At 44.7% G+C, this 14,488-nt stretch overlaps 1 protein-coding gene across 2 annotated transcripts in view; it reads right to left on the bottom strand.

Moving 5' to 3' along the window:
* The window catches only part of TRHDE (thyrotropin releasing hormone degrading enzyme), a 203,791-nt gene extending 191,716 nt beyond the window's left edge, over positions 1–12,075 (bottom strand). For both annotated transcript variants that reach the window (XM_083574427.1, XM_083574428.1), the window contains exons 1-2: positions 11,059–12,075; positions 3,728–4,001 (exon numbers count right to left, since the gene is read on the bottom strand). In XM_083574427.1, the coding sequence (XP_083430553.1) occupies positions 3,728–4,001; positions 11,059–11,915 (1,131 nt within the window). In that variant the 5' untranslated portion in view covers positions 11,916–12,075. The remainder of the gene's footprint in view (positions 1–3,727; positions 4,002–11,058) is intronic.
* Positions 12,076–14,488: the final 2,413 nt, after the last annotated feature.

Below are 14,488 nucleotides of genomic sequence, written 5' to 3'. Positions count from 1 at the left end.
TTTAGCATAAGAAGTGTACAGTGGACGCTCGAGTTGTGAACGTGATCCGTGCAGGAGGCACGTTTGCAACCCGCAGCATTCGCAACCCACAGTGCCGCGTCTGCGCACATGCGGGCTGCAATTCGCGCTTCTGTGCATGCGCAAAGCGCAATTTAGTGCTTCTGCGCATGCGTGACCGCCGACACCCAGAAGTAACCCGTTCCGGTACTTCCAGGTTTCGGCAGGTCCATAACCCAAAAAAACACAACCTGAAGCGTCTGTAACCTGAGGTATAACTGTACTACCCACTTGCAAATCCAACAGCCTGATCTTCTGGCCTATGGAAGTATGTGCAACTTTGTCACCTAGAAGTGAGTGCAGCCCACAACACTGCATACCCTTAAATGGTGGGGCAGTAAATTGCATCTCTTCTTCCACACATCCTTTAATCCATCCTATATAATATGTTATGTGCACCTGTAGTGGAAACTGCAATATTTCAATACTCTGGCAGCATACAGAATGGTTGTACCTGGCATTTTTGTTTTATATAAAACTTCAATGAGACAAAGATGGTTAATGACGAGCTTTGTTAATCCACAATATTTTTACAATGCTCTCACAAATTAATGTGCTTGTGCATCACTGCTCTCTACTTCATGGAATTTGAGACCTATTCAAGTGCAAGTCATCAGCTCTTATTTCGACGCAGGTAAAAAGAGAACCTTTGCTATAACAAGCAGCAAGAGCCCTTGACTGCTACAGCAGAAATGCTTTGTTTTCCCCTGACCAAATCACTTAAGTACTTCTTCGCCATTACAAGTATGATGTACTACAATTAAGAAAAAGATCTTTTGAAGGTAGAGGTTAATTCAGTGAGGCCACCAAGTCATTTCAGTGTAGCCACAGAAGACAGCCTAAAAAATAGCATGGCTGGTTATTGCTGTTTTTGGACTATCTTGACTTGCCACTCAATACAGCTGAAATTGAACTAGTAAGTAAAGTGCCAAGATGGTTATGATATGGACTTCAGCTGAAAGCTAAGGCATAAGTAGCAGAATCTTTAGGTTACAATGCATTTTTCCAGGGCGAGAAGACAAAATACATAGTTCAAACTAGCAGCCAAGCAAATTCTAATGCACTTAACGCTGGTTTTGATATGCAGCCCAACAAACAGAAGATTGAAATCCTACACACATTTACTACTACTATCATTTATTCTTTATTACCTGCCCTTCACCATAATGTTCTACGGAGGGGTGGTGCTACATGTTTAGGGAAAGCTCTACCCTCAGATCCTGACTATCTGCTTTTATAGAACACCCACACCAAAGGACAAAACACTCCAGAGTTCATTACTTTTTAAAAAATAATAATAATCACACAAACACTGGATATTTTTCACAGGCGTGCAGAAGATGCTTTCCACCTCTTTGGCCCAAGTCACAATCAGCAATTCTAACACAAATATGCTTTGTTATGTGGATTAAACTTGTTGCAAAGGAAAAGTCCCTCCTCCCTGCAATAGAAAGAAATGAGAGTTGGCAGGAGGTTGATATATATATATATATATATATATATATATATATATATATATATATTTAGCTGCCACAATTTGGCTTATTACACAGTTCTGCACATAAGATTTGTAAAACAAAACAAACTGACGTAAACAGTTTTGTTTCTTCTCACACACATTGCAACCCCTGGATCGCTGCCAATAAGCCTAAGCCACATTCCAGGACAACCAAACATTTCCTTCAATGTGGAGAACCAAGTGAAGGGTGTCTGTGGATAAACCATTCAGTGCTTCCAAGAAGTCTTTGCAAATAATGTAAGAGCAGCCTGACAGATCGGACCAATGGCCCGTCTAGTCCAGCATCGTTTGGCCAACCAGATACCTGTAGGATACCGGCAAGAAGGACTCAAGAATAATAGCACTCTCCCCTCCTGCAGTTCCTAGAAACTGGCATTCAGAAGCATACTGTATGGCCTCCAAAAAGAAATGCTTTTGCAGAACCTTGTGCGTGACACCTGCAAACCATTACAAAGTCACTCCCTAATGATCCAAAAGCGCAGCTGGAAACCCCTTTAAGATTTTACATTCCAACTACGCATAGCCCTATAGATACAAAGTAGCACTAAGTACCAGTGTGGTGTAGTGGTTAAGAGTGGTAGACTCATAATCTGGGGAACCGGGTTCGCTTCCCCACTCCTCCACATGCAGCTGCCAGTCACACTTCTCTGGCCATGGGCCAGTCACACTTCTCTGAAGTCTCTCAGCCTCACTCACCTCACAGAGTGTTTGTTGTGGGGGAGGAAAGGAAAGGAGAATGTTAGCCACTTTGAGACTCCTTCGGGTAGTGATAAAGCGGGATATCAAATCCAAACTCTTCTTCTTCTACCTCTTTGCGTAAGCAAAGCAACTTCTGCTTGTGCAAAAGGGGCTCTCTCCCCTGTCCTCCCTCCACTTGCCTGCTAAATCTGTTCTGGGTTTTCCCCCAACCAGAGCAAGTGAGAAGGGAGGGAAGTAAGTCCAAATGGCCAAGCAGAAGTTGTTCCACAATTATTCCTGTAGTAACTGAATGAAGCCTGAGAGCGATCCTATTCAGAGTACACCCACTGATGTAAATAGACATAGCTAACTTAGGTTCATTCATTTCAATAGGTCTACTCTTTTGTAGGACTTGGCTCACTACAGCCCTGAGAAAGAATCAACGGCAACTTCATTTTGCAACAGAAATACTAGTTATTGTTCCTGATAATAATTACTTTTAAGCTAATGATCTGTTTAGCCAACATGGAGCCAGTCAATGAAGTACAAGCAACAGCTTCTATGCCGCTCACTGTCATCTTCATGCTATCACACACACATGAGTTGCAGTATGCTGCCTACATACTTAGTGGTGGTCTAGCATCACAATGCTCTTAGTGTATGTGAATTCTCAGAAAACAGACTGGTGTTATACTATACCCACAGGATATTTGGTTAACTAAGTGCTACTTCACAGGACACAGAAACCAGCAAGTCATGCCTTTCTTTCACCATGTGTACATACCACACGGAGCCACAATTAGCCCTGAGACTGGATCCACACACAATGTACATGTAGAATGCACACAGAAAAGAAAACTCAAACTTATAGCATTCCCTCAAGTAATCAGCTGCACTGTAGCTACGCTTGAAATAGATACACTAACTCAGTGATGGCCAAACGTAGCCCTCCAGCTGTTTTGGGAGTACAATTCCCATCATCCCTAACCACTGGTCCTGTTAGCTGGGGATGATGGGAGTTGTAGTCCCAAAACAGCTGGAGGGCCAAGTTTGGCCATCACTGCACTAACTGATAGTATGTGAAGCAGCTCCAATGAGAGATGGCTGAATGCTTTTATGTAAAAGCATTGTTTACTTGTAAAAAAAAAATCCTTGCCATGAACTGAAGGGAGAAAAAACCATGCACTTTAACACTTCTAAGAGAGACAAATTCCTCTCACAAACATCTGTATAACCTTTGTTCATACATGGAAGTAGCAATGAAAAGTGAAGGCAGATATTAATAGCCTGATCCTAGGCTCTTTCTGCTTGTACTATAACAGATTCACCAGGAGGCAGAAAGAACTTTAAATGTAATAGATATGAATATGCAAGCATTGGGGGGGCATGTCATTTCCCTCCCCCCCCTCAAAAAAGGAAGGTTTTTCAATAAATATACGTAAGCTGATTTAAAAAATAAAATAAAATACTTACCAAAACTCCATTCTTTGTGGTAGTCTCACGGTATGTAAAGTTGCAAACAGCCCAGGCTAGGTAATATGTGGACATGAGCGGAGTCTGTGAAAAGTGATCCGTAACCCATCCATCTTCTTCAAAAACAGAAGTTTCCACAGGCATATTGGACAAAGATAAATAGGTTGCTTGATGTTTGATGCTGATTTTGAACGTGGCCTTGTAGATGGGCTCATCAAAGCAAGGAAAGGCTTTTCTGGCATGGGTAGGAGAGAACTGTGTAACTGCAAGAAACCTGAAGACATAAAAGATGAAAGAAACACTGATTTCTATTCAGATCTTAATGCAAAGATAGCTGGTAAAATAGTGAAATGTACAAGGGGGGTGGGAATTGCAGAGTGATATACAAAATAAAGTCCCTATGAAGCATTCTCCAACACAGTTTTTATTTTCAGGTAAATTCTTCTGCTCGCTTCAGTCTGCAAGGAGCAGCATTTGAGAAAGGATGCTGGCATTAAATAAATACTGAAGCACTAGATATAGTATTTATTTATTTATGTTGACATTTAAACCTCAAACCAACCGAACATCAGCCAGTATTAACCCCTACAAAGTAAAACAAATAACTACTGCTGCGCCAGTGATTTAATTACCCTCAGGGAAATCTCTAGGGCCTTCAGCGCTGACAGGGTACACTGGCTTCTTAGGGCCATATATAAAGTATTCTTGCTTAAGAATGCTTTGGAGAGCCATTCTTTCCAAAAGTTGACGATACCTGTAAATCTCAGTAACACCTTTCCAAGCAATTGAATATAGCAGCAAAGTTGTGTACTGCAAGTAATGAAAGTATCCAAAGCAAATATCTGAACAGCAGCAGATTGACATGATTGCATACAAATCCGTTTTATTTCAGAATAAATTTCCATGAAGGGGGAGGGGAGGGCTTTAGCATTTTAAGTACAAATTCTTACGTAATCCACTTCTGCAGTCTCACTGTCAGAGAAGGCAGGTGAAGGAGTTGTAAAAGCCTGTTGCAGCTGAACTCTCCCCCCCACACACACATCTACCTGCCCTGAGAAGGACCCTGGAGATTTGTAAGTGTTTACTGTGGGTTTTAAAAATTGTATTTTGTTATTAGAAAAGCACCTTGGGAATATCTATATCCTGAAAGATGAGATATAAATAACTGCAATCACTAAGTTATTTTTTAATTCATTACTATTGCAGAGTTGAATTGCAGAAGGGGACAAATCATGGCTCTAGCAGTAACAATTTTCTAACACTGCTAACATTAATAAAACACATCTCTGTTAAGAAAAAAATGAGGGCAGTTATATAAAATTATTGACCCAGTTCAAACACAATGCTAAATGTTAGAAAATGACCAGCAGCAAACCTCAGGCTTGCGCCCCCTCCTCCCCCTTAAATGTTTCTACTTTAGAATAAACTGCAGTTTCCAATTATGTCTGAACTCAGGAAATTGTGGCTTATTCTAAATGTGGCTCCCTCATACAAATCGAGATGGAAGTGCTTGTTTGAGATCCTAGTTCGTTAACTAACCAGAAACAGAAGAAACCACAATTCCCAAATTCAGATATACAGTCGTACCTTGGTTTTCGAACAGCTTAGTTCCCAAACGTTTTGGCTCCCAAACATCACAAACCTGGAAGTGAGTGTTCTGGTTTGTGAACTTCCACAGCTTCCTGCAGCCAATCAGAAGCCGCGCTTTGGTTTCCGAACATTTTGGAAGTCGAACAAACTTCCGGAACAGATTCCGTTCAACTTCCAAGGTACAACTGTAATGGAGAACTGTGGTTTATTCAGCACCAACAGTGGAAGTGACCAATGCCATTGTCTCATGTGTGAGAGGGAATGTGCAAGCCCAGGGCTATCTGTGTCACTATGTGAACACTGAAGGTATTATCCTACTATGCAAAAGTCTGGGAAACGTGGACATGGCTATCTGTATCACAGCACTCTGACCATGATTAAAATATGGTTAGGGATACTGACTTGCTCAAGATTGCCTTTTAGTCCTCTGTCACGTTCTACTTTTTCTTCCTGGATGAGTTAGATATAAAAGACACACTGTGTCTGAGTTCAGTGTCCTTCATCCTTAAATCTGAATGTCTAATGGGCAAAAAGCATCTATCTTACTTTATTTTTTTTGAACACTGTAATTTGCATTGAAGTGCATTGAAGGCACTATTCCATTTGCAACATTCTATCGCTGTCTTAAATTAACAAGATACTATACCATTAATTGTTAGTTTTCAAGCAATGCATTTCCTATCTGAACTACGAAGTTTCACAAGGTGAAAAGCCTCTGTTAAAACCAGTTTTATTCTCAACGTCTGAAAAGGCTTTCCACACTTCCACTTGCCCTGTCACTTCCCCCCCAGGAAAACCTGATCTCTACTGCTGAATCGGAGCAAACATCCATCGGGTTTGCTCTGGATTGACCTTTGCTCTGATTTAGCACTAAAGAACAGGTTTTCCACGGAAAAACAGCAGGGCAATGGCAAAACTGCTTAGACCTGTGCATAACAAGCCTTGGGACAAGCGGAAAACAGCTTGGACTCATGCTTTCTAGGCATGGGACAAGTGGAAGTGTGGGTGAGCCCTTAGATTACTCGGTATTTTGCTCTATCAAAAACAGAACTTTTGGGGTATGTATTAATAAACAGGCAATTTGAACCTTTACCTAAAGGTTTCTCACCCTCTTGAACTATATTTCTGAAGGCCTTCTTTAACTTTTCAGTATGTTACTTGTTGACTATCAATCTCAAGTGAACATTCAGCATCACTGGGAATCTAAACCACCTTGTTTGGGTCCATTCACTAAGAAATCATTGGTAGAACCATTGTGATAAAAGCTAGCACTGCTACCGCTGTTATCCTAGCCTTACTTAGCAGTTAGTCCCACTGATTTCAATAGGGTCTACTTCTGAGTAGACATGTATAAAATTGAATGTTTAAAATTGACATGTATAAAATAGACATGTATAAAATTGAATGTTTAAGTTGTCTTCCAAAATTAATTATCATAAATTCAGCAACATATGGTAGTAAAATACACATTCTAACATTGTTTAATCTATTTGCAGTCTAAAAGGCAATGGAATCAATGGGCTTATGCCCAAACAGGCAAAAATGCAAATGTTTGACTTACTTTAAATCTACAGTAAAATACGAGACATGCTTTTTGTCTTTAATTATTTAGGACTGGAACCGAAGCTTAGCTAGTGATAAATTCAGTTTTATGAAAGTTCTTAAAAGGCAATTTTCAGTCCTCAAAGCATTATACTAAAACACACATGCCAGAGACCAATGATTTCTTTGCATTAACTTCCTGACAAGTAACAAATGTTTATGTCACATCTGTTACATTCATGAAAATGCAATACGATCTCATCTGCAATGGCCCAATACTGCATGAAAGTAAAGGAGAAATAAAAAAAATTCACAGCTAGTGGGCACATTGGGGTTCTGAATACGTGGTGACTTCAACATGAGGTAATGTGCTCTGGAAGACATACTACAGGTCCTGATGATCAAAAAATCATTTATCAGAAAAGTACAATTAAATCAATTTTAACTGTCATGCTGTAATCCTGCATGTGCAGTACAATCCTATGCATGCTTACTCAGAAATACATCCCACCTACTTCAACAGGACTTACTCCTGGATAAGTGTATACAGGATGGCAGTCTGTTGCTCACACATAAAAACTTACACACAAATAAACTGATGACAGGATTTAATCTTAAATGTGTAATTATACTTATAAAAGACTTGCAGGTTGGCTTCTTTGCGTACAGATGACTGTAATTTGCAACTATCTTAATTCTACCTCTTCTATTAAAATGTAGACAGGTTTTCTCAACAACTTGTCTATTTTGACACCTTGGGGGATATGAGGGGGGAAAGGAAATCAAGCAGTTAGGTGGAAGGAAATGTTGCACTCTAGCAAAAAACTTATGTTCTAGCGCAAGGAGTGGGTGGGTGGGTGGGTGTCTGTATATATATTAATAAGCAATTCATTTCTCCACTAAAGGTGAAATAACCTGAGAGGCAAAATTTAGCATTTCTATGGCGCCATAGTCTTATAGAGAGATTTATGACTTTTGACTATAAAATCAAGGGCTCCTGCTTTGCTTAAGGTGAGTGCTCTGCCCTACTTAGGAAAAGGTTAGTACAACTTTCCATGAAATTGCATTGTCAGGCTTCAGAGAATAAGATTGTTTGCTTCAAATGTACAAAACAAGTAAAATGTTTCAATTCTGCTACATTGTAAAACTATCAAAGTTTTACAATATGTTTCAAGTCTGCTGCAAAAATCTATCAAACAACTTAAATAAACTTTTGTCTGTGTTAATTTAGCATTCTGATTACTAATTTCTTCAACTATCTTATAACACCATAGCAGTTATTAAATAATGTTAGCTTCAAACCATCTTTTGGCAAAGTACTACCAAGTTGCCACACTTTCTGGACTCATGGAACAGAATTCTAAATCATGGTGCTCTGTAAAACTTTTCACATTTCAGAAAGGAAAACCATGCAGCAGGGAATTCTAATACAACTGAAAAAATGGACTGTATTTTAGTTAATTTATCTCTGAACACTGGAGAACTATGTTTTAATTGCAATGTAAAGACTTTATGCTGTAAAATTTATGTACTAAATATACTGATTAAAATTTTGCTACATTTCTTTTCTTCTTGTTGTATTTCACAGTTAACCAACATCTGAAAATAATACAAGTAAATGCTTTATATCTTAGTGGTGAGGCGATATACTATTCTGCTAATAAATCACTTAGAAAAGTTTCTGAGGAAGACTGTTGATATCTTCCCCACTCTAATCTTCATGCAATAAAATATTCAACATAGTAGCACCTTCCCTGAAACTTAACTCTGCAAAGAAAACATTTTATATCAGCCATTATGGTGGATTAGACAAAATCCTAACATGGACCATGATTATAACACTGAGTTTTTAATATATATGTAATAACATTAGAATGCTTAAAGATGAGGTTATTGGGATAACTGAGCTGAAAGGCAGTCTTCTTACTTTCTGGGTGCCAATTGCTTAAGTAAACTATTTGCTCAGCAGGGACTCTCAAAGAAATGATGAGGTTTATAGAATAATATTCTGTGGTTGGATTTTCAATGACAAGCAGTTTAAAAATAAATTCAGTATAGATCTCTGCTAACAAAGCTAGCAGGAAACCAGCCTTGCTTCCTTTAAACTAGAGCCTCGCTTTCCATGTTTGATTTGCTGCATGAATAAAAACCCTAAGCCTGCACTTACACAGACTTGTGTGTATGCGGTGTCTCACAACCAGAAGAGGCACAAAGCTCTCAGAGTTGCCTCAAACTCTGTTAATAAAACCCAGCCAGAAGGCAAACAGGTGAAAAGTCTCTTTAAGTCCCATTCTTATGAAAGGAAAGCCAGTTCTATGAATTCTGTTTACATTTCTACAAATAATGTGAATCAGATCCATGTTACAATATTTGATTACATTCGGCTCTTAGTGTACATTACTATTTTGTTGGAGAGCTCAAAGTTAAAACACGCCTGTCCCTCTGACTGTAGCATATGATGAAAAGTTGCTGATTCATGTATTCTTTGATATGTAAGTTCATATAAGCAGAGCCAGATAAACACTTAAGGAACTTTAAAATGCAGACTCTAGGTTTCATCTTAGTTGATTAAGGAGCAAAGCACCCATTTATCCCCAGTAGAGAAGCCCGAACTTCCCCTTCTCACTTGCAGACCTCTCTTGGGAGGGTGGGATCTGCACATGGCAGAGAAGCGACTGCTTAATCCACCTCCCACCAGCGACTCCCACCAGCTGAAGCTTCCATCTTCTGTTGCTGCTCCCCCAGCCCCCACCTTGCGAACGCAGGTTTCAAATGCCACATGTGCAGTCCACCAGGGCTTCCTTAAACATGGCTTTACAGTAACATAAAGTTGACACCTAAGTTGTCAGGTTACTGCAGTGATCTGCTTTTAGAATCTTACACGCACCACAAAATCTATCTTCAATACACTATGGTTCAAGTAGCCTATTTTGTGGGAAGTCCCTCATTAGTAACTTAAAACTTTAAGTTCTCCAAATCTATCTTCTTTTTAGTTTAGTTTTTTTTAAAAAAAAAGCATTGTTCTTCCATTTTTATCAGTTTTTCTGTTTGTTGATTGCACCAGTGAGAGAAAGTGAAGAGTGTCTATTTGAGAGAGAGAAAAATAAGGGGATTAAGTGTGGTGGGAGGAAATTACGCTGAAGTGCAGGAGAAAGTGGCAAAGCTAGTCAAGTACTGATTTTCTAGAATCCTGAATGCCAGCTGCAAGTGGTTCTCAGGTTCTCTCAGTATCATATCATAGATGTTGCCTGGTGCCTAGACAAATCAGCTTATCAGGTGATCCAAAATGAGAAATCCTAAAAGCCAGTGCCACCCACACCATGGGAGCATTAACTATGCAGGACTGCCTGCTTTTTATTCGTGGTTCTTCCCAGGGCAAGTCTCTCTGATGTACTATGAATTCCTCTGCTCTGACATTGCCTTCCTGCGACACAAAAGCAGGGGCAGCGGCATGGGGACCCCAGCATGCAAAGGCAGGTGCAGAAGAATAAAAGGAGAACCTTGGTGGCCTTTCAATGCGATGGCCACATCCCAAGAGACCTTCTCTCTTTGTATCTCAGAATCAAAACATCTTAAAGGGCAGAAGTGTCAGCTGTAAGATCTATAAGATAAAGAGTCCGGTAAGTCTATAAGGGAGATCCAACATTTTGCTCTTCCTGCCTCCAGGTTGCAGGGTCCTAGCTTCCCACCACTATCTGCCTCTCTTCTGGCAAGGAAGTTAAGAGATATATATGTACTTTAAAAGCTGGTGGGTAAATAAATATCACATCTGTGGGATGAGTTTTAGATGCACATATATGCACATTTTAGATGCACCTAGCAAGCCTAAATACGGAATGTGGGGAGGATAGCATTTAAGTTATGATGGGGAAAACTTTTGCAAAAGTATCCTTTTCTGAGATGCTCAGAAAATCCATTACCCAGGAACAGCCATAAAAAAAACCTGCTCTCTTAAATAAAGGGAGTGGGGCTTTAATGAAAACTACGGATTGAAAATCAAGCTATTGTGGATACCAGGAGAGAAAAGGGGGCGGCTGCTCTGGTTTCCATTTTTATAGGGAATGAATCGGGGAAGGGGGATATCCCTTATGGATGGTATCTGGGACAAATGGATTCGTGCGCTGAGTCAATACAGGCAGGGAAATACTGTAGCGGTAGTAGGACCAGGGATCAAAGGGTGGGAGCGGGGGGCTGCCTACCTTCTCTCGCCGTAGAGCACGTAGGAGCTCCGGAAGAAGCCCAGCAGCTCGTTCTCGATGGGCGCGCTGTAGATGATCTTGAGGTTGTAACTTCTGTGCGCCTCCAGGCTCCGGTTGAGGACGACCACGAAGACCTGCGTCTGCGGGTAGAGGAAGAAGCTGGAGACGCGCAGGGCTCCGGCCAGCCGGTCCTCGGCCACGCGGGCCGCCTCGACGTGCATGCGGTGCGCGTGCAGCACGATGTAGCGCGTGGCGTTGAGGCACTCGACCTGCACGTTGACCTCGCCGCTGAAGGTGAAGTTCTCCATGAAGGCGCTCAGCATCAGGTTGTAGTGCAGGGGGCGCAAGTGCCCGGGAAGGCGCAGCTGCGTCCAGGGCGGCTGCTCCCGGCGCCTCTGCCACTCCTCCTCCTCCTCCGCCGCCTCTTCCCCTCCAGGCGCCTCCGATTCCCCTCCTCCGCGGCCAGGGGGCTCCCCGGCGCTGGGATGGTTGCGGCGGGCACTTCCTGCCGAGGCGGCGGCGGCGGCTGCAGCTCCTGCCGGGACGCTCCGGTTGCCCGCCCTGCCTGCTGGGCCGTCCGCGTCCCCGCCGCCGCTGCTGCTGCTGCACTCCTCGATGCGCACGCTGAGCAGCACGGCGATCATGGTGACCACGAGCAGCGCCAGGATGGAGATGGCGAAGCCCAGCACGAGGCGCTTGTGCACCGTGATGTGGCGCTCCGTGGTGCGCGGCCGCACGGCCGCCGCGTCCGCCCACTGGCCCGAGAGCCCCCTGCTGCCGTTCCTCAGCGCCGCGTCCTCCTCGATCATCATGGGCGTCAAGGAGAAGCTCGCCTCCCGCTTCTCGGCCAGGGACATCAGAGGAGCCACAGAGACGGCTCCTCCTGCGCCGGGGCTGCCGCCGCCCCCCGCCGGGGCCGGGAAGGCATGGGAGAAGCTCCCGAGGAGAGCAGCCCAGGCGGGAAAAAGGGCTGAGAAGCACCTCGGGAAGAAGGGGGGGAAAGCTTGTCCGCCTGCTTGCTTGCCCTCCTGTTATTTCTCTCTTTCCCCACCCCGCCTGCTCTCTCTATTCCTCCTCCTCTTCTTCTCGCTTGCTGTTGCCGCAGCCGCTGCGGGTGTCACTTTGCGAGGAGCCCCATCGCACTCCCTAAGAGCCGCCCCGGCGGCCGAGGGAAGCCTCCTCCTGGCGCCCCATGTGGGAGGAAGGCGGGAAAAGGGGGCGGGGGGAGGGGCCGTCGCCGGACCCCCCGCGGAGCGCGGATTGGGCAGCGCCGAGCTCCGCTCTTCAGGGCGCCCGGTGCGCTCCGCTCAACAGGGCGCCGCCGCGACGCCTCGCTGCCATCGCCGCCCTCAGCGAGCGCAACTCTTCCCTTCCGTGCGCGGCGGGCGGCTGAGGACGAGGGCAGGCGAGGAGAGCGGGCGGGCGGGGACTCCGGTTCCTGGCGTCCTTTCGGCGCTCCCTTCACACTCTCGCCGCCTCAAACTCTCCTCGCGCCGGGTCCTCTGGTTGGCTTCGCTCTCTCGCCTCGCCGGGTCTTTTTTTGTTTTGGTTTCTCCCCCCTCAGCAGTTCGCGCCCAGGTTATCGCAGAGGGAAAGACGCTGAGGAGGAGAAGCAGAAGCAGCTGCTGCAGCTGAGAGTCAGAGAGAGAGGAGGATTGTTGTGGAAGGAAGACGCCGGGCGCCAACTCCTTGTCTCCAAGCGGCTCCCAAGCACCTGCAGGCAGCACAAAGTCTCTCCTCGGCGCCGCTTTGCGCACTTCGGAAGACCTGGCGAGGCTCCCGAGCCCGGACAGCGAGCGAGCGGCTCTTGCTGGCGTGCGCGCCTCTCGGCGAGTGAGGAGGAGAGAGCGCGAGGCGGTGGCTTTGTAGCTGGCGGTCCCGCGCTCGGCTGCTCGCTCGAGGTCTGTGGGTTGGGAACTACCCACAGCCCTCTAGAGAGAACTGACAGAGCTCCTGTCGGGAGAGAGAGGGGAAGGGGGAGCGCGCGGGCGAGTGTGCGTGTGCGTGTGTGTGTCTAACTAACCAAACCGCACGAACCACTTTAAAGGGGTTTTGCCAGGCTGAGCAAATCCCGGGAGAAGGAACAAAGAGCGAGAGGTTAGAGAGCTTTCCTCGGGGCGCTCGCGCCCGGCGCGCAGTGTGAAGGAAGTCGCTTCGGGCAACAGGACGAGACACTCTGGAGATCTGCGGCTCCTTCCCCAAGTCATCACTCTTCTTCTGGGCAATGGGTCGGGAGGAGCTTCGCCGTTTCCAGCGAAGATGTGTGTTTCTTCCAGCCGGGCTCCCGAGTCCATGGAAGGCTTCCAGGCTGATGATGACAGACAGTCTCTCTTTTTTGGCAGATCCTGCTCTTATGATCTGGCAAGTGTCAGATTATAAATCCGCCTCGCCGCCGCAGGATTTGCCGGGATTCTATGTAAACGAATCTGTTCTCCACATAAATATTGAACATGTACAGGGTATATAGTCTGTGCTCGATATACTTTAGGGGGATTGAATGGCTGGCTGTTTCTGAATGGCAGGAGGAAACGTTGAGGGCGATGCATGCCTTGCAGGAAACTGAAGTGCACTTGCCTTACTCTGAGGGCATTATCAAAAGTTGCCCTGAGGACTCCGGTGTCATGTGGCCAAGACAGGCATCTGTTTCAAGTATCTCCAAATCGGTCAACACTTGATAATGCCTGAATGGTCAGTCATTCTCTTCTCCTAAGCCTAGCTGCGGCTGCTGAACAGATGCCTCCTGACTCAAGGCAGGACAACAACAACAACAACTTACTTACTTACTTACTTACTTATACCCCACCCATCTGACTGGGTTGCACAAGCCATTCTGGGCAGCTTCCAACATAAAAAAGCACAGCAAACCATCATACATTAAAAACCTTCTACCTATCCCAATGGGCCAGTGTCCTTATGGTTCAAGCAGCACTGCTTGGTCATGCAAAGACTATACCTGACCAAAGTGGCAGGATGCCTCCCTTGAACACGTTGCCTGCTTTCTCTCACCTTGAAGCTGCAGAGCCACTCAGAGTGACGCTGACACAGCTGATGATGCCCCTTAACAACAGTGACAACACTGCTGAGAAATTTATTGTCATCAGAACATCTCAATCATCACACACCAGACAGATTTCTTTCCATTTTTTAAGTGAGTCAGTTGACTGATCTGTTTACTTCTTGTTTCCAGCCCAAATGTACTTATGTGAGGAAAGCAGTTCGTCATAAGCACGGGGCACAATTTTGTACACCAGGCTGAAAGCCTGAAGTGGTTTCCCACGACCAGTTTACCATAAGGACACACCTTTATTACTATTGTTACTACGATGTAGAGCACTTGCAACCTGCTCTTGAGGCTCCCTGAGCTGCTTACATACAATCAGTTAGAACAAGACCGTCCCTGTGTGAAACCTTGGAGTCTAAAAGTCACAAC

This window comes from Podarcis filfolensis (genome assembly GCF_964270895.1).
Source record: "Podarcis filfolensis genome assembly, chromosome: 10".
Lineage (NCBI taxonomy): Eukaryota > Metazoa > Chordata > Lepidosauria > Squamata > Lacertidae > Podarcis > Podarcis filfolensis.
Note: the sequence above shows the minus strand (reverse complement) of the source record. Positions and strands in the feature narration are given on the sequence as shown.